The sequence below is a fragment of the Trachurus japonicus genome, chromosome 21 (genome assembly GCF_045865225.1).
Source record: "Trachurus japonicus isolate A0001 chromosome 21, Traja_1.0".
Taxonomy (NCBI): Eukaryota; Metazoa; Chordata; class Actinopteri; order Carangiformes; family Carangidae; genus Trachurus; species Trachurus japonicus.
In genome coordinates this window covers 16,191,062-16,211,531 of record NC_140927.1, presented here as the reverse complement: position 1 = coordinate 16,211,531, position 20,470 = coordinate 16,191,062, and the positions used below count along the sequence as shown (strand labels likewise).

At 41.6% G+C, this 20,470-nt stretch overlaps 1 protein-coding gene across 8 annotated transcripts in view; it reads right to left on the bottom strand.

Moving 5' to 3' along the window:
• The window catches only part of pkp4 (plakophilin 4), an 80,916-nt gene that overhangs the window by 51,610 nt on the left and 8,836 nt on the right, over positions 1-20,470 (bottom strand). For 4 of the 8 annotated variants that reach the window (XM_085765587.1, XM_085765584.1, XM_085765586.1 and 1 more), the window contains exon 2: positions 11,270-11,403. In XM_085765587.1, coding sequence (XP_085621713.1) covers positions 11,270-11,398 — 129 coding nt within the window. In that variant the 5' untranslated portion in view covers positions 11,399-11,403. Of the gene's footprint in view, positions 1-9,035; positions 9,384-11,269; positions 11,404-17,942; positions 18,031-20,470 lie in introns of those variants that run through there. The other 4 variants (XM_085765589.1, XM_085765585.1, XM_085765591.1 and 1 more) reach the window with 4 other exon arrangements.

Below are 20,470 nucleotides of genomic sequence, written 5' to 3'. Positions count from 1 at the left end.
CCTAATCCTTAGTAGTGAGTGTCCAAATCCCTCTATTAATTAAGACTTGAGATCTTATCCTTAATAGTTCCCGTTACCTCAAGCGCACAACCCACGTGAGTCTGTGGAACATGGTATTTCAGTGGTGCTGTGATTTGGGCTCGGGCTAGATGAAGGATGGGCTTCTGTTCATTTCTGATGTTCAGATCCATTCTGCATAACTAGTGCAGATGGCTTTTCCTCTTAACCAAAGATGAGAATCTACCAGAAATATGTTTGTTCATTAAGTGGCAATGAGGCTTGACAGGTCTGCACCTTCACTGCAGCGTGGCAGACGCACTCCAACGAGAGCCCGACTCTGCTGCACAGTGGGAGAATGACAGCAGAGGTTAAAGGATTTCTGCAGCAGGCCCCAGGTTTGAGCAAAGAGAATGGGCCTCTGAGCCGGCTGTGTGACCAGACCTGGAGGAACCACGCAGTGCAATTACTTACACAAACTGCCACAAAGTCACCTTGTTGCAATACTGAGGTTTTAGGGAAAAACTGGCTGCAGTGTCATGCCACCAAAGCAGAATTACAATAACCACGTCGGAGAGAAGCCGTTTAAAAATACAGTAAAGCGGTGTATAGCTGCGGGCATAGCTATAGGTGGAATCAGAGCGAGAAAATTGCTTTAGCACCCACAGCTGCACCACAGCTCTCACTGTATGAGCTGATAATGTGACAAGAAGCCACAAACAGAAATGTGAAACATCATTCACTCTCAGATAATGGAAAAGCAAGTTTACAATAGGACATCATTTCTGCCAGGATTTCTAACATGGTCTTACAAGGATTTAAAGCAGAAAACTTGCAGAGCGGCTTAAATGACTTTTTAAATTCAAATTCCTCTGTTAAGAGCACATTGACACACTGTAGTTTTGTATACAGACATGGAATTTAAGGTGAAAGCAGCAGGCTTGCTGCTGCAGATCTGAGTCACTGTCAGCTCCCAGTTTCTAATCATATCTAACACCATGGTGACCTGTGCTGTACCAGAACACTGTAGTTGGAGATGGTGCTTGCAAAAAAAAACAAAAAAAAACTGCCATCTCTTTCATTTTAAAGGGACAATGAGTAGTTTGTATTTGGTCATAAAAAAGTCTCACATTAATGTGGATGAATCTACGCTACCCACACTTGTTAATGGCTCCATTTTCGATAAATATATCGTTTTGTCTCTATCATTATTTTGTTATTTTAATTAATGGTGGAAATGCTGGGCGAGCCGACCAGCGTTCCCTTACTTTCGGTTTCGTGGACACTGCCCGACATGTCATGGGAATAACGCCGCTGAATCGCCGTTAATGGTCGGAACTACGACGCTATCTGATCATCTTCAAACCTCTGACTTTCATTGTTGATGAATGAAAACATTCTTGGCAAGACGTCCGTCTTGCGCCGGTCCAAGAATTTCACCGTGCGCGCGGAGGCTCATGGTAAATGTAGTATGAGAACACTTTGCTTTCCAAAACTCCTCGTTGTCCCTTTAAGGCTTATTTGTCACATCACCTCCAACAAAAAGCTCATAATAATGGCTTGAAATATAAACTGTCTTAATAATCTGTTTTTTTGACTTCTAACTTTTAAGGTTAAATCCATTTCTCAGTTTAGGTAGAAAAAACTGTGGTCACATGAAATCTCCAGTTTACTTACTGTGGAACACATACTTGAACTTGAAATGTGAGTTGCGTATTAAAAAAAAAAAAATCAAACTGTAATCCTCTGATCTGGACCTCATACTTACGTACAAAAATTATTTTACGTTGGTAGAATTTCAGATAAAAGATGAGTCAGATCCCTGAGAACGTCATTCTCCTTGTACTTGAACTTGAAAAGGATGTTTAAAAATTCCCCACGATAATGAAAAATGCCATTAAAGAAACTGTCATTTGTGTGGTGAATGCTATTAAAGGAGCTGTCATCTGTACTGGCATTTGCTGCAGCCAGTGCTTTCCGCACAAGAGATTGACAACAAAAGAAAGACTGTCAATAACGAAGACATAAGGGAGAGACTGTACGGGGGTGGGGGGTCCTCATTATTAGATCCAACAGATTCCCCCACATTTCCTTTTGCTGTGACGAGTTTACCACATTTGTCCATCTAATTCAGCAGTCTTGGCTCATTTACAGTTACTCGCCTAAAAAAAATTGCCTCTTTTTTGTTGTGGTTGTTGAGGTGTGACGCATGTGCTCTTTCCTCCCTGCATTCAAAAAAGTTCAGTAAATACCTTTGCGTTTCTGCCTCATTGCCATTCTCAGCATGGAGTTTGCTCATAATTCCACTTTAAAAAAGGTACAATTTATACAAGTGGAAGCAGCAATGTGTGGCATCATTTAAAATAATTTCAATTTAAGTTCTGTCTAGCAGTGGGCACAATGTCTCCTTTAAAAAAGAAACTTGATTTCTATGTTAAACCTCTACTATGTGCCACATCTCTGTTGTGTGTCTGTTAGAGCATCATCTTATCATCTTACCATCGGTGTCATTAGCCCACAAAGCACACCTCTTCATTGTAATGCAAATTATTAAACTTTTGCCATATATTTAAAACTCCACTATCTTTTTTTCTTCATCTACCAGGCTCGTTGATTGAAGTTCTGCGCTAGACCTGCTGTTGTTTTGTGCGGCTCCAATCTGTTAAACCTCAACAAAAGTTCTTGCGTGATGCCGTTGATGATAATGCCCAGGCGTAGTGCCAACAAATGAGTGTAACTCACAAAGGCACTCTGTATCTCCTCTATTGGAACGAAAAAGCCCAAATGCTGCAGCGGTGCAATCACACATCACACAGTAGACCTGTGAACATACAATCCCACTGAGAGATCAATAGCGTTGTGTCAGACATAAAGAACATTGCTCCCGGCCAACATTAGGAGAGTAAGCAATCTAGGGACTGTCAGTCTGGGGGTTGCTGTGGTGAACAAAGACTGCAGTGACATACGCAATTACCCCAGGATCAGTCACTGAGAAAAAACTCATGCGTGTTTGGGGCGCAGGATGATACCGAGACACCTGTAAACTTCCTGGTGGGCGTTTGCCATTCCAAGGACAACTTAACGATATTTACTCTGCTTCCGTTTCCTTCCCACCGTACAGCTACTGCTCCCCTGTGACCCGCTGGTTCCTGTGTGTGCTGCTGTTGACGATGGCAATGATTACAGTGATAATGATGATGATGACAGTGACGGTGATGAGTATTAACAGGCCAGTTGGAGGGAGATCTCCCAGGGCTGGGTTCAAAACGACAGCAGCAGACACACACACACACACATATACACACACACACGCCTTTGACATCATGTCACATTGGAAGCAGATTATCTCCTCTTCCTCTTCTGCCCTCTCTTCTGTTTTCCTCTGCGTTGACAGCCTCCTGCCACAGTGCTTCAGAGAACCATTCACAGGTGACAGCCTCTCTGACTGCCTCTCTCCATCATGCTTACACTCTCACTTTTGTCCTTTTCCCTTCACTCGCCACCCTCCGCGCCCGCCCTCTGTACCTGAGCGTTTTGTCTTTCCTCTGTATATCTGAGCACTCTCCTTCACCTGTACACCCCCCCCCCCTCCCTTCCTCCCCCCTGAAATTGTCTCACTCCTTCCCTATCACACTTGTTCTACTCCCCCATGGGGTAATTGCTCAGAGCTAGGCTTCCATTTTTATGACTATAATCGAGGCCAGAATGCTTATGCCTCTAGATTTCTCCTTGCCTGTGTCACAGCGGCAGCACCAGGAGAGGAAAGCAGATAAGACCCGGAGGAGTGGAGAAAATCACTAGTCGATTGTAATTAGAGTCCTTATATGCCGCCTATGGATGTAGAACTAACAATATCACCTGCAGAAAGAACTCTCTCGCCTCTCTGCTGCGCTTATGGCATTGGAAATGCACAATGGCAAAAAAAAACACTGCCTTTTAGTTTTGCCCTGACTTGAACTATTAACTCCTTAAGCTGGTCACTTATACAAAGATGACTTTGGCTTCATTAAAACAAGACAAAGGCTAGCATCGGTATCTCGAGTGGGTAATATTTCAGCCAGCTCATCAAGCCTTTAAGAGAGTGCTGGAGTTGTAGCTCTCACAGCAAGGTCAGCTCATGGGCTTTGGGAAGTACGCCGGAGCCTGCCTGTGTGTCTGTGCCTGATTCAGATGAAAACAGGGTCACAGAGTGTAACTCCGGTTTGCCAGGGAGAAGCAGGAGGCAGACAGATTTTTCATGTGTAATGGACTCCAACAAAGTGGGAAAATTCCACTGTGGTGTTTTCTGGGAGGCGGTGTGTTGAAACACCATGGTGTAGTGAGCCTGAGAGGCCCTTTTTTTTTTTTTTTTTTGCCAGTCGTGTGGTACATATAGGCATGTTCAGGCACAGCTAATGACAGCATTACTCTGAGGGCAAAGCCTCATGACAGAGGAGGAAGAGGAGCGCACCAAAACACAGCGTTTCCAAGGGAGAATACCACAGTCTTGATTCAAGAAATTATTTGATCAGCAGCACGTCAGACTGGAGGGACTAATTGGACCACAGACTTATTTTTGTATCTGAGGGGCAAGTCTCACCACAAAACAGAGAGGAAGAAGAACTAAACCAACTCCCATCTCTGTCCATGCCTGAAGTTCTTACTGCCAAAATAAAATGACTTCCTAATCATGGCCCTTTTATATTGAGAAACAGAGATATGCCCACATACTACAAAACATGGTAGGTCAATAAAACTGAGGCCAACAAAACTGAATGACCCTGAATGACCCCTGCCATGTTGACACTGGATATCTGCCTGCTGTTGGACAATTTTGTTTTTTATTCATCATTACTAAGTAAATGTTGATTGCATAATGTAACAGCAATGGATTAATAGTGAAGGGTTTGCTTTCTATGCAAATCTTTCTGCCAGCGGGTACAAAATTTCGTGGAAAAAATCAAGGCTCTGTTTACAGCACAAACAAAGTGTGCATGCCAGTTCATAACCTGATAGCCTTTTTCATATTCTGCTGTAGCCATCGATAGTTTTCCCAGGTAGTAGAAATGTCAGAAAAATCAGACAGCAAACAGAAACTTTACCAGGCAAAAGAAAAAGACCTCCCCTTGTTGGAGGAGCAGGAGTGACAGAAATCAAGGTAAAATAAAAAATAGTGAACCTTGGAAGTGCATTCAACTTAATGTGGAGAGCCGTGCTTTGACAGGGACAGACATTCAGCCCTGAATTTAACTGTTGGAACCATCCACTGGCACAGTGATATGGTGGCTCACTGGGCTTCGTCCCAGAAGTATCCAAGGTGAGGCTGACCATGGATAGCTCTGGGGCCTGAGAAGTGTAAAAGTTGGCTTCATCTCCACTATACCTGCTTTTCTTTTTTAATGCAACCAAATGTTTGGCTCTTATGAATGGCACAGAGATCAGGGTTTCTTATGGCTGCTTTTGACATTACCCGATAGTGGTATGAATGTTGATAATACTAGCACTCGCAACCAGAAACAATTAATTCCCTGTCCATTTGATAATCTACGTAAACAAATAACACTTATCCTGTACCAACGATAGTTGCCGATTGCGACCAATCCACTTTTTGTATTGAGTCCTTTATAAGAGTTGTACTCCCCACTGTCGCTGAGTGCTTGCTCACTCTGGGAGCTGTTGGGTTTTACTCTATAATATTTTAAGTCTTGACCTGACCTTGTAAAATGGTTAGAGAAAATGTATGTTATGATTTGGAGCCATTCAAATAAATTTGAATTGAATTGAAAATGAGCAAATGTATGCCCCAACAAGCCATGACTATGTATAGCTGTTTTACCCTACAACAATGTGTGAGCTGTCGGGAAGGCACAAGCCTCATCACCAATCATTCCTCCTACTTTCTCCCATTCCCCCAGCCCTCTGATGCTGTAACATAAACAAAACTAAAATAGGCATGCTGAGAAGCCATTGAACACGTATGTTTACATTAAGAAGGGCTTGGTGAGGATAAAAATCAAAGCTGACAACGTAAACCGGCCCCCAACCCCTGCAGCTATTTTCCTCTCAGGGGATGTGTGGTAGGAGGCAAAGACGAGGGCAGAGTGATCAATGAAATGCTCTCTAATGACCTGACCTCACTCACTGTTGGCTGCTCAGTGGTTGCCAAAGGCTCCTTTATTAGACAACCTAAGGGCTCCTGTATACTCGTTTCAAAATCGAATTTGGCTTGTCCCCAAAAGGCTCCTGAATATGGTGCTGCATATGGATATGGTAGCCAGCATCACTTAAATCTGTTTACTACCTTGCATTATAAAGCACATCACAGCACTTATCTGCGCATTATAGTCATCAAGCAGCCAAACGGCTTGGGACAGACAGCACTGCGTCCGTGTCGCGTCACCTGTTGTGCTTGTGTGCATGCATGTGATTGTGCACAATGCGAACAAAACATACCTCAGAAAGGCTGTAATTTTGGCCTACTCATCTGATGAACCTGTAACTACAACGAATCTCATGTAACTGTAATCACTGTTAGTGTGCGACTGTGGCCTTTGTGGGTTCACTCTGAACAGAGGAGCCCAGCAGTTTAATGTAATTAACTATAATTTCTTAGACCAACTCAGACAGAGAAAATGTACAAAACATGACCCAACAAATGCCCTGAAAAAGTTACCGTTTCGTTTACTGACATAATTGAATATAATATGCACTTAAGACTGGAACACCAGCCCTACAATCAGAAAATCATTCTAATATTGAAAAAGTAAGACTCACTTGAGTTTCCAACATGGTTACAGGATTGAGCTTGTTTTGTAAGAGTCGCTTCATAATTAACTTTCACTACATAATTATCTATAATGTAATCCTTTCCTTCCGCTAATAACCAGTAATTCAATCAGTCAATGTAATCACAATTTGATTTACATGCTGTTTTATCTGTAAGTCACTTATTTTTTGGGTTGAAAATATCCATCAGAAATCCCCTTATCTTAAAGCTAAGGAGGTTTATAATTTTATAATGAGTAAAAAAGGTTAAAACCAATTATCTTGCAGATGATTAATTTTAACATGTGCATATGATTAATACCTGTCACTAACCAGCTCTGACCTTTGTTGATTTTAGATCTAAAATGCTATTTGTTCTGCTTTTGCAAATTCAGTCAACAGAAAATTAAATGTCTCAAGTACAATAAACATTGGTTCTGTTGTACAGTGATTAGACTCAAACACAGTGGAGAGGACTCTTCATTACTGATGATATGGCATTTCTTTAAGTTAATATAGATGCACATATGAGGATCACAGATATTTTAAAAAGGGATATACTCGGTGCTTTTGCTGGCATCTCATTACTGTAATATGAAAGGTTTCAGCCAACACCAATACTGATACTGATTAAGATTTTGACATCTACTCCATCAATTCAATACACTCTACTTTCCATCGATGGAGGTTGTAGAAGAAAAAAAAAAGCTTCAGTCTGTATCACTGAAAAGGAGGAGTGTAAATGAATTCAAACTCTAATGTACAAAATGCTGAAAATGTGATGCCAAAGTAATCTCCCTGTGATAGTGTGACAGCTATTCTATTTGAGGCTTAATATTCTAATTAAGGACAGTGAGCTTGACAAACTTTAGATTTTACCAATCAACTTCAGTGCTTCTAAAATTCATGCACATTAAATATGCATCTCACATAATTTTCATAGGCTATATAATTAATGTTTTGGACTAAGTTTGTAAAGCAGTAACAAATAATGTTTTTGTGATACTTGTCCATTGGTAATCACTCATGTTTTGAGTGAAGGAAGCAGAAGATAACTGGGATTTACAGCAACGAGATACAGATACATTTTCTGTGACTGATGAATTTATAGAAGAAAAAAGCTACATGCTCCCACAGCTGTCATGTTGATATTGAGGCAGCATCTGAGATCTGAGCCATCCCTGTCAGATTACATTAAATCAATCATCTCATACAAGTATAATTTTGGTAGCTTAATCAAAGACAAGGGGATTTTAAAAAAATAACATTTTCATTATATTTTGCGCAAATGTGATGCAGCAAAAAAATGTATTGTTTAATAGAAGAGTTAATAAATGAGGATCCTGCCCTTTCTAGGTAACAGAAAGTAAAAAGTGAGTCTGATGCCAGAGGTCCTTGATTTGTCAGAAATAATACTAACAGCAAAACCATAAAACCACCTACGTGTTATTTTTACTTCAAAAGCAATGCACATTTTACTACAATTTAAAAAATTCTACATAAATTAAATACGAAGGCTATGTTTGATATTTTTTTACTTAAAACAAAAAACACACCAACAAGGCACACAAGAATTGTGACTGCTGAATTCACACAAAAGACAATCTGGATGGGTGCCACAGCCTCCCACTGCCTCAATTACTCTTAAAATGAAACAGATAAAAATCTAGGTCTTAGATAATCCTTGAATCGCCCCCTTCGGTTAAATTAAATTTTGATGAGATAATAAATACTGAAGAGGGAAAATGTGTAAAGTTTATTCTGAATTACACTACAGTTTTAGACTCTGCAGTTGAGCTGTCCTTGAAAAATATTGTGTGGAGCAGAAATTTGCTGTGAGAAAAACACTGACATTTACACACTTAAATGGGGTCTGTAATAAACCATTATGGAAGTGTCTTTCTGAGGGTGGATGAGTGCTATTAAAGAAGCACAGAGCAAAGACAGTCTATTAACCAGGAACTGCAGCACAACAGGACCAAATCCTCAAATTAATGGCAAGAAAACTAGAGCTTGTTAGTAGTCAGGAAGGAAAAAAGCGGGGACATAAGTTCACACAAATGAACACACAGGGAGCAGGCAATCATAATACGCTGGTGAATCTGTCCTTGTTTGGGCATCTGGGCAATGTCTGTGCAGCTATAACTACAGCAGTGACAGTAACAGAAGTTTGAAAAGAATGGGAGAGAAAAATGCAGGAAAACAAGAAGTAGACAAGAGAACTAAAGGAGAGGAATTCAGCTGAACTGGAAAAAAAAGTGCAAAAATAGATAGAGAAAAGAATAACCACTTACCAAACACCCAGCCCCAGCCCTGAGTGTGGCCGCAGCTACAGCACTTGCATGTTTACAGCAACAGCGGGATCCCTCGAAGGTCTGCCTCTCAACAATCACAGGAAAACCCTCACGCAAAAGGCTCAGCCACACACTCACACAAACCGAGTCTCTCACCTCCTCTGATTTCCACTCACTCGCACCCTTATTTGCGTTTACAAACTCTGATAAATACCGCGGAGAACGATCATTTCACAGTCTCTACTGTTAGGCAGGAATCTCCCTCTGAGGCATGTCTCCAGTGAGTCACTCTAAAAGCAACAGCTCAGGCAGAGTGCTCGCTCTTCCTGTTCGCCTGCATGGATATCTGCTCTAACCGGACAAGCCACCGAGGAATACTCCAGGGAAGGAAGTGACATCGACAGGTGCTCCTTCCTTTCCTTCCTTCCTCACTCATGTAAACAAAAGACACTTTCCAGCAGCAAGCCTTAATGGGACTTCTCTAGGTTATTTGATACATTGTCCTAAAGAACACAGTTAATTCATTTGAGTCTGTAGTTCATCTAAAGTGTCTTTCAGGGTGAAAAAAATGGGAGGTGACACAGACAGAAATTAACATCATCAATAATGAGCAAAATCTCTTTAGCCCAGTTTGCCCTGTGCTGGATTCCCAAAAATATGGAGGGCTGGCGCGAAGCCAGAGAGGAAAAGGAGAGAGTGTATGTGTATGTGTGTACCAGAAGGGAGCGTAGATGAATCACAGAGACATGGCAGAGATGGAGTGAGTCAGAGGACATGTCCCTCCACAGGCTCACAAACCCTGCAGGAGATGATCTTCCTGGTTAACCATTGATGCAAGCTAGGCCATGACCACATAGGCAATAAACAACCAGTAGCTCTTAGTCAGGCTTATTCCACTTCAATTATTCCAAAAGACAAAAAGTAAACACTAGTCCACTTTGGCCAGTTCCGTTATCAACAAAAACATTTTCGCCATCCCACACACAAATTTGAGGCAACTTTTTACATTGGGGTTTATGTCAGAAGCATTCTGAGACACAACAATCAATAAATATTGCATTATAACAGGCCATATTTGTTGTAGAATTTCACTTTGTTTCAGTTTAGTTTGCTTAAAGGGATAGTTCAACATTTTGGCAAATTGGCTCATTGCCATAATCCCTATAGTTTTAGGAGTAGGTTCATCACCTTTAATTGTTGGTGCAAGCTATTTAAATTACACAATCCAACAACTCCAAAATGCTCTCATGGACAAGTTGTGACCTGCACATTCACCACGCTATAGTTTTAGGAGTAGGTTTGTTACCTTTAATTGCCGGTGCGAGCTATTTTTAGAACGGCGGAGCAGAGCCGCAAGCTGCTCAGAGCTACGTTGGGAGGCTCATTCTTGGTTTCCCTCATCAAACTCATCAAATACACAATCCAAAAACTCCAAAACGCTCTCGTGGACAAGTTGTTACCTGCACATTCACCACGCTATGAGATAATAACGGAACGTTACGAGACAGAGTTGTTTTTGAGGCAAATGCAGGGCTGCTTGCCGAAAAACTGCCCCCGACGCGCATCAGCGGTTTAGCATGAATTCACTCTCATAGCGTGGTGAACGTGCAGGTCACAACTTGTCCACGAAAGCATTTTGAAGTTGTTGGATTGTGTAATTTAAATAGCTTGCACCAACAATTAAAGGTAACGAACATACTCCTAAAACTATAGGGATTATGGCAATGGGCCAATTTGCCAAAATGTTAAACTATCCCTTTAACACTTGCCCTGTAGAACAATTAATTCAACATAAATATATCTTCTTTACCAATACAGTCAAAGCCTCCAGGGCATACATAATTATAATATCTAACAAATGGCTCCTCCCAGTTTTGAGCTGGGAGGAAAAATAGCTGTGGTGTTTACTTGACTTGCTTGATGTTGGTGGCCTGGGTTGCTCGAGTGACAAGGGGGGCGAGCAAAAGAATTGCCCTGCGAGAACAGTGTCCAGTTGCACAAAGAGTACAGCCATTTCTGCGTTGATCGTGTGATAGAGTTAAGATACGGGTCACTGCTGAAAAACATTTCAGTGTTAAACCTGATAAACTTGGCCCTCATGCCGCCTACACTCTGTGCTATAGGAGTTGTATTATATGATTGCTGTGAGATCAGGGTGCGCGACAGCACAGGGAAAATATGTCAGTGTACATATTATACGTGTGTATATATACTGTATATATAAAACACCTTACCTGTTCTTTCACAGAGGCCAGGATGTTGTTGGCGGTGTTATCAGCCTCCATATTGCGGCCAGTTGAACTGTTGCGGATGGTCAGCAGAAGCCCCTCCTCCGTCACTGGGCTCTGCTCAGGAGCTGGCATTCCTCCTACACAGAGGAACAGACACACAAACACACACACACACACAAACACAACATAATCTGGTCACCACAGGCACTCTTTTGAAGCAGAAAAACACAACAACAACAACACACACACACACAATCTTGTGCACACATACCAGACTGTGTGCACGGATTTGCAAACACACTTCGAGGGATTGATTGAAAAATACACACCCAGTCAATCCCTCCCCGGCACACGCACAGGCGGATGACGCTAAGAAGTGACTATCAATGGTCACACGCCACTGCCAGCAATACACAAACACACACCCACACATGCCATATGGCCCGAAGAGAAAAAGACCGTCAATGCCTCATGTCGGTAACAGTGCAAATCAATGCCATATGGCTTTTGAGACAACATACGAGTTAAATAATGATTTCTGTATATGTAATACAGTAACATTAAAAGAACAGACCACTGACATGACAATAGAAACTGGCTCTAGTCAAACCACAAAAGCATTTAAATCCATGCAGTGCAAAAGCTGCACTAGAATACCAAGAATATGTGTGCACAAGGGTGAAAATGATATGTTTGTGTATTCGATACAGTGCAGAGGATGCATGAGATGAGTGAGAGCGGGCCACAAAAAAGGGGAAACAAAGACACAAGTCAGCAGCCTGACAGAGGAGGTAAGGTGTTCCTGTATCCTTTGCTCTCTCTGGCCTCTTGTCCGGGGATTGAAATGAGAAAATAGAACGAATAGTTATGGTCTCATTATATCTGTTGACAGGGCGGCTGCCAGGGGAACGCTGCTCAAGGTGGATCCATATTTACTAGAAGGAGCCTGTTGAGCCAGACAGTGTAGCTATTGCTAAAGTCTGCAATTGCTGCCTCGCAGCTCAGGGCTGCAGCAGTAGACAAGAGGAAAGGCATCCAATAACACAGGAGCTATGTGACTTTAGGGAAACAGGGATTTTACTATGACATTTACAGCCTCAGAGATCCACTGCTGCTGTCATCTTCAAGATAGGAATTATAAAGACATATTCCACCCTTGGTTTCTACACATATACATTCTGACCTACATGATTTACCCCACTAAACCAGACAGACTTCAGCCCAGACAACAACGTCTATGTGGTGGAACAGCGCTGCTAAAACCACCATGAAATAAACATATGATGATTTACAAACTAGCCCCACTGCTAGCATTGTAACCTTTCTTTTACTTCCTTCCCTAAATGTCTGACATTTCACAGTATCTGTCATCCATTATAGCAGCCTGAGGGTGACACAAAGACCTGACATACAGTAGCTTCACCAAGTTAGTCAATTTAGTGCAGACACACGTCAATTTAAAGGGTTAAAGGGTCATGTTACCATAATGTAAATGCACTCACTAACTCATAAGCGTACTGAATTCTTTCGCCCAGGCTGACAGCCAGTTTGTTTATAGCGAGAGCATAAAGGTTTTTGGCTGGGGATGAAGCAGTAAGTGGTGGCGGTGGTGGTGGGGTATGAAGTATGTGGGAGGTCCCCCAAACATTTAGATGAAATGTGACCCTGAGGTATTCTGAGAGTCTGTCATCAAGACACAGTGAGCATTTCAAGGTGTCCGAGCTGAACACAGTCATGTGCCAGCAGTGGTATTAAATAGCAGATAATGCTTTTTACTGCTACCAAGAATGTTAGTCCACACAGGATATTCCACGTATTCCCCCGTCAGTCTCCCTAAATTCCTTTCCTGCAGCTCATTCATGGTGTTGCAACAAGCCGCCCTGACTCACTCCCCACCACCGTGGTTGTTTCTGAATCAAGGACATGGACTTTATTCCCAGAAAAGGCAGAGACAGGAAACAGGGGAAAGCTGTTTGAATTTGACAGAACTCCTCCTCCTTCTCCTGACCTGAACACAGAAAAAGAAGAACAGACAGGACTGACAGAGCACGAAAACCTAAAACTGCAAGAAGTTGTCAACCCGGTTGGGGTGGACAAAATCCCTTCTGTTTTCTCCCTCAGGATGTTCACATAAGGAGGACAATAAGAGGGGTGCAGCTATGTTAGCAAGGAGCTGTTGTGGTAATTGTCATCTAAATCACCCGAGATTAGGTATAAATGGGACTCTACATATTTGACCTTTATGTCACCCTTCGCCGTTTCATTCGATACAATACAGTCTCCTATCAAAAAAGAAAATTGCTTGCCATAACCAGAATCTGTGTATATAATCAGCCCAAATGAATCCCCCTTAGCAGTTTAATCTTGCCTGTAGGAAACTGCACACTAAGCAAACTGTAGGAAGTAGAGCCACAGAAAAACAACATACAAAAAGGAAAGCCAACTCTATCGAAGGCACCATTACGCAAAGAAAAATTGCGATGTGTATCTGAGCCTACCTCTGAAATTCCCCATTACATCTGGTCCAGAATGATTTCACTCGGCTTTGCTCTCAGCAGCTCTGAGATTGGAGTGAAGACAACGATGCTGCTGCCAACCTACCACAGTCTATAAGCGCACGGCTGACTGGTTCCTCAACATTTCTCTTTGTGTTTCCCTCCCAAATGCAGAGAGGGGAAAATAGCCTCACTGAAGTCTCTGGCAGTTAAAAACTTTGGTATGTCAAGACCCTGGACAGTTTGAGGAGGAAGCACAAGGCTGAGGAGTATGTGAGAAAGTAAGTAGGTGGGCCCAAACTGTGCAGCCTTCAAGGCTGTCATAACATGAACGCATCAGGACTATACCGCGAACTTCCCACTGAGGAAAGATGACCTCATTCTGGTCTTGACTAAACAGAGGCAAACCAGTGTCTTATTACTGTTATGATTATTTCCCTTGACTAAGCAGAAGACACGGACACTGTAAGGTTTTAGAGCTGCACATCAAAAAAACTAAATCCAAGTGTTTCAGCTATTTCTTTCATTGAGAGGTTTTACGAGAGACTAAATTCTTGCCAAGGCTAAATCTCACTTTTAAAGTATTACAACCCAGGTTGCCAAGAAAAGTCTTAGTCTGACCCCACCCTGACTCGCTGGATCAAGTGGTCTGATCTACTGACCTCAGAGTTGCAGCCACTCCTTGGAGCCTCTTACGCAACCCCTCTTTCCGTGACTCTCCGTTTCCCAATCTAAATGTAGCGTATGATGCAAGGAAGGACATGGAAGTGGAGGCGACTGTGCGGCAGTGTTTATAAATCTGAAAGGCTCTGTCCAGATGTAAAATAGGAATGATAGGATGTTATAGAGGGAATGATGCTGTAGAGAGCTGAGACAGATTGAATGCCCCACATTCAAACACTGCCGTCTTGCATCAATATCACCTGCAGACATGGATTCATAAGTTCTCTAATCCATCTGAAAGCCACCTGTGCCTTGTGTCACCTTCCCCAAGGAGCGCTGCGGCGGCTTATCTAATATGATCCATCACGTGGGCTACGTTTTAGATTCACACAGGAAACCAGGTTATTGAGAGAAATCAGGTTAAAAGGGGGAAACAGGAATATACCATTACATGTTAACACAGTTATTGTAACCCCGTGTGTTTACATGCAGCTGGTCAGTGAATAGGAGACTTACAGTACAGGGCTTAAAAACAGTAAACAACAATTAGTCATTAATCATTCTGAATCTTGAACAGCACTGTTTTCCTGACTGTGTTCTTAAAAACAGCCTGCAGCCAAACACTCAAAATGTGACTTAATTTAGAGATGGATTTCAGTTTCTGTTTATGTCTGACTTTCAATTTGACCGTTTTATTCTCTCCTTTCATACCACTGCACCGCTGTTACATTGATACTATTGTCTGACATGCTTGTCATGCAATCATTTCATGTGCTCTGACAAAAACTCTGTTGGAAATCTGGTTAAGCACATGGATGACTGAGAGATCAAGTTTCTCCAACAAAAACCTATCCTTGTTACAGTTTTATCTCAATCCCTTATGGCTTATTTGAAATCAAATGTGACTGCAGAAAAACTAACAAAAAATAGTTGACTTAGGTTCATGTAAATGCGCTGACTGGTGTATTCTTTAATTCCTCATTTTTTACTTGAAGAGGAGATAAACTGTCGTCACCTGAATTCCTTTTCCCTGTAAGTCAAAAGACCCATTGTCTGTCTGTCAGCGGAAAAAGGGTTTGTCTTCAGGAGGCTGAGTGACACCAGGTCACAGTAATTCAACACAGACAAATTGAGATGAGCTGAGAAATAATTATATATAAGCCTGGATTTCTGTGCCAAAGAGTCTGGGAGAGGCAGCAGTATAAAAAGCTGATTGCTCCAACTTGGCGAACTGAAAGGGGTCAGGAAATCTACAGCACAAACAGAGCTGAGAACTACTTAACGCAAACCTACAATGGGCTGCATCTCTCTTATCTACATTACCTCTTATTGGAGAGGAAAGTGGCCATAGATAGTAGTTCATTACCATCTTCTTAAAACTTAATTTGAATACATATGGAACCAAACTTGGCAATCCGTGGAGTGGAATTTCAATATATCTACTCGTAAGAGCTACATTGTGTGCAATGATCTAATAAATATTTTACAGTGTATCAAGCTTAACATCCCATTAAACCTGTGTGTCTCTGGCTCATCCACCCTCAGGATGTTTGAAACAAACATGAAGTCGTCAAAGTATGCACTTGACATATAGAATAGTTTTAAATGTTTAAAGCCTTTTAGATGTGCAGGTTCACATCCATCACACACTACTATACCAGAAGCATTTCATCAGTCCCAAATTGATTCTGCAGCATCACAACTTCTCCCAAAGACCAGACATTAAGCCATTAAGAACTATCTTCACACACAAAAAGAATACAGAGCCTTTCTATGGTAAGGCCTCTACAGAGCCTAAGTGCCTTGGTAGAAGTTGATGCAGTTTATAAGATGTAGGATGGCTGAACTAAGAGGCCGTCCACACTTTATTTTTTTATTTATTTAAACCTTTATTTTAACTCGTTGGTCACTGAGGTTTCCCTCATTTACAGGGACGACGAGTCAAACACGGATTTAATGAATCTGCATAAGTTTTTTATCGTTTCGCCGTTTCATCCAGACGGAAACAGCGTTTTCGGGGGGTGAAAGCGATATTTTTTGGAAATAGGTCAGAGAGTAGGAAAATCTGAAAATGCCGCCCCAGCGTTTTCATGTAGACAGTACACCCAAAATGGATCTGAAACTATGATGTCAGACGTATATATGCACATAACGTAACAACAACAATGGCCGACTACTGTCGGTCCCGCAGACACTGCAGCTGAATCACATCCATTAAATCATCACTGATCGTCATATTTACACTGGCACGACTCCCAGTCCACATTTAGTCAACTTATAATGTTTGGAGTTTGAATGCAGCGGGGCAATTTCCGTCTTCTTCTCTGTTTTTGGTGTTTATGTTTGGCAGCGTTACAGTGTCACACACGCTCCACACAAGATATTTCTTGAAATGATGCCATGTTTACAGAGATTTTTTTTTCAAAACAAACAAGAAAAAGATCGTTTTGGGTGAAGCTCCGTTTTCGTGTGGACAAGGCCTAAATGTTTTCATTGTCTTTCCTTTTTTGATATTGCTGATAAATAAAAACTAAACTTCTTAAAGCATTAACACCATGTTTCACCAGTGCCTACAACTTATGCACAGCAGTGTTTATACAAACTGGATTCACAGTGGCTTCCTAAAAGCGGGTGACCAACTTCAATCTGAGCACGAGGGGCCACATGCACGCAGGCCCCTGTAGCACATGATTGCTTATAATGTATCTAGACTGAACTAGCTGCATTATGCAGCATGTGAAAGCTCTGTGGGGAGACATACAGTCCCCACTGCTAATCTCTCAGCAGCTAAAATGTCCCCAAAGACTCAAAATGCTTAATTGCTTCTTTCTAGCACTGTATTGACTTCCCTGAATAAAACTAACACGGTCCAATATGATTTATAATAATTCGCCAGGAAGAACAATAATATATTTCAGCCTCAATAAATAGAGAAACACAAAAAAACATTTTTTGCAGCAGCTCAGAAAACCCCAACAGCCACATTATGTTCCATAGCAAGTCACTGAATGCTTAAACCATTTCTGAAATCCCCCTTCTGCACACACTGTTTGGATACACATGTGGTTAGGAATTGCTGACTGAGGCCCTGACCAAAGTAATGGCTCGGAGCTGGTTTCTGAATTTGGGTAATACTAATACACAAATGGTCCTATGGATACTGCATGTCCCCAATTAACTAAAACCTCAGACAGTATACTTCTCTCAGCTTCAACACACAGCCACTTCTTAGTAGATGCCACATGTGGAAAATTCTTTTAGAGGATGACAAATTCTCTACAAGTGTCCCACATGGTGGACTTGCCAGCAGAAAAACACAAAATGTTATTATTAGATCCCTTGATGTTTGACTTTCTCAACAGCTGAAAATGCTTTGCTCATATTAAACACACCCAAAAGCAAAGGAATGTCTCCTTTGCAAAGAAAAACAGTCTTGCATGCACACACAATAACTCTATCAATCATTACCCTGAATAAGCACAAAGTGATGTAATCTCTTTTAAAAAGCAGACACATACCTGTCCTTCGGTTGATTAAGGATTAAACAAGGTGAAACTGAGATTAAATAGAGTAAAGACAATAAGTCCAGCTTCCTCTTCATCCACCTTCTCAACAAAGTGGGCATGAAAAGTAATCTTTCAGAAGCTGCGCCCACGTCTGCCTCACACACCTTCAACCTCACCCCGGCCCGCACACACATGTTGCAATAACCCGAGGCCTATCTGAGCATGTGTATCCACGGGGCAGGGCTTGTCTCCGAGTAAAGGCAGGAAATGTATTCATTTAATAAGACAAACACCACACAGACCTGCACAGACTAATGCCACACGCCGCATCCAAACTCTCTGAGCTGCACATTATCAGGCCAGATGTGTTTACTCAAAGAGGGCACGGGGAAGAAGACGACTGTAGTCCAAATACTCAGTGTTTGCACTGCGCAGCAATAATAACACAAGGCTAACCTTCCGAGAACAACTTCCCACAGTGATCATTCACCCACAAAATCATTTCCTCACAACAATACCTCAACTAATGGGGAGCAGAAAGGCTCAACTGCAGGTTCATCAGCTGGTTTCAACACCAGTGTAATATGTTGTGACAGAACGGGACATAAATTATTCTGATTGGATGTAAATCCTTTAAGTAGAATCTGGGTTTGCGCTAGACAGACGTGCTTCATCCTGTCACACATTGTTAGACGGATACATTTAACACCCTAATGCCTTTCTGCATAGTGCATACAATTACAATGCAGACACAACAACTACGGCAACAATTCGCTTCCAAGAAGGAATTATAACATAACACCGTGTATATCTCCTGTAAAGTCAACACAAAAACCCATTCCTTCTACGACAGATAAGACGGGACAAATGTAACAAGATTTCACGTACTAAGCTAATTGTCAATGTTGAATAAAAATATATTGATCATTGCATTGGATGCTCATTATCTAACCTTATTTAACAGTTCAGTTAAAAATGTGTGTTTCATCAATTTGGCAAGTTTTATCAACACTCCCCGCTCCATTTGCTGTGTCAATCACTTCCCCACTACCGAGCGTGTCATATGGTTATGATCGTGTTAAAATTTTATGTCATGCAGGATTCTGGGAGAGAAATTCCAAGATCATACAAATGACAAAAATGTAAAAGGAAAATCTGCATAACAAGTGCCCTGCTATTGGCAGTGTCCCGGCTTCCCACAATGTGAGGTGTCTCTGAGGTGAATAACTCAGCTCACACAGCACTTTTTATTGAGACTGATTACAGCCAGAGATGGACTGCCCCCAGAAAACTAATCAATCACATAGCTATGAATTGTAAAAGTCTAATTTAGTTGACTGCTTCTTAATAAAAACGATAATTCTGAAGGTTTGTTGTGATGAATTGGGGGGTAAAGGAAAGATGGCTTCTACGTTTACTGTCATACACACACTTGGCTCTGTCATATTAAGATTATGAATATGATCACAGTTTTGGCCGCACCGAGTTATGTTTTCTTGTTTCCATAACACCAAAGTTAGGTGAAATCACAAACATTGTAACGTGACGACATGATATAACAGAACCGTGTGTGCATGCTGCTGTTATCACAACACCAACTGCTCTGCTCCCTCTGACATTCCTGTCAGCGAGCTGCTTGTCCCAACATTTCATGTAAACCAAAAAACCAAACACCTGCAGTCTGACTGAAAAGGGATAAGTGGCGATCTTTGTAGCAGTTGTGTTTACAAGTGTGCAACCATGCATAAACACACACTGATAACAGACCTACTATCATTTCCATGGTGGTTTACAATTGATGGTGAACTGAGATGAACTCTAGTCTTTGTCCTGCCAGATTTAGATGTGATTTAGATGATAAGGAAAATTTAAATGGGCTGGAAAATGCTTTTTTAACCAGCGCTATCGTCTGGGAATCATAGCTTTTCTTCTTAGGGATGAAAAAAAAAAAAAAAATCATTTTATTGACACGAAGCTACTCTTCTTTTCATCATGATTTACAGGGTCTAGCTCTGGAGCTAGACTCTGTAAATGTAGAGCTGGAGCTCTGGTATAAATACATCTTGGTCTTCTGGTTCAAAGCTTTGATAAATCTTATAAAGAAAATAGGAATAAAATATTGGGACTGACAGATTGAACACACCTGTGTAGTAACTTTTGAACATTAACACATTAACACAGGAACTTTTGTTGTAGTGAACCAGCTTAAAGAAAGAGATGGATCTGAGACATGTGCATCCCGATGGCTGATTTGCATTGGCACTGCCTACTCAGTGCTCTGTGCCTCCGAGTGGCGAGACAGGGGTCACGGAGCAACGTGCTGCTAACCATCCAAATTGGAGTGCCACTACTGATAACTGCGCCAAAAACTGTGATCGACATGAAGAATGAAACAAGTCAGATCATTAAGAAATGATGGTATTGTTAATAAGAACTGTTAGGGGTGCTCATCCTCATTTATTGATAACATTACAATCACTAAGGCGTCTTTAAAGAGGAACTAAACCCCTAAACCACTTTTTTCTGCTGAAAACAAATAT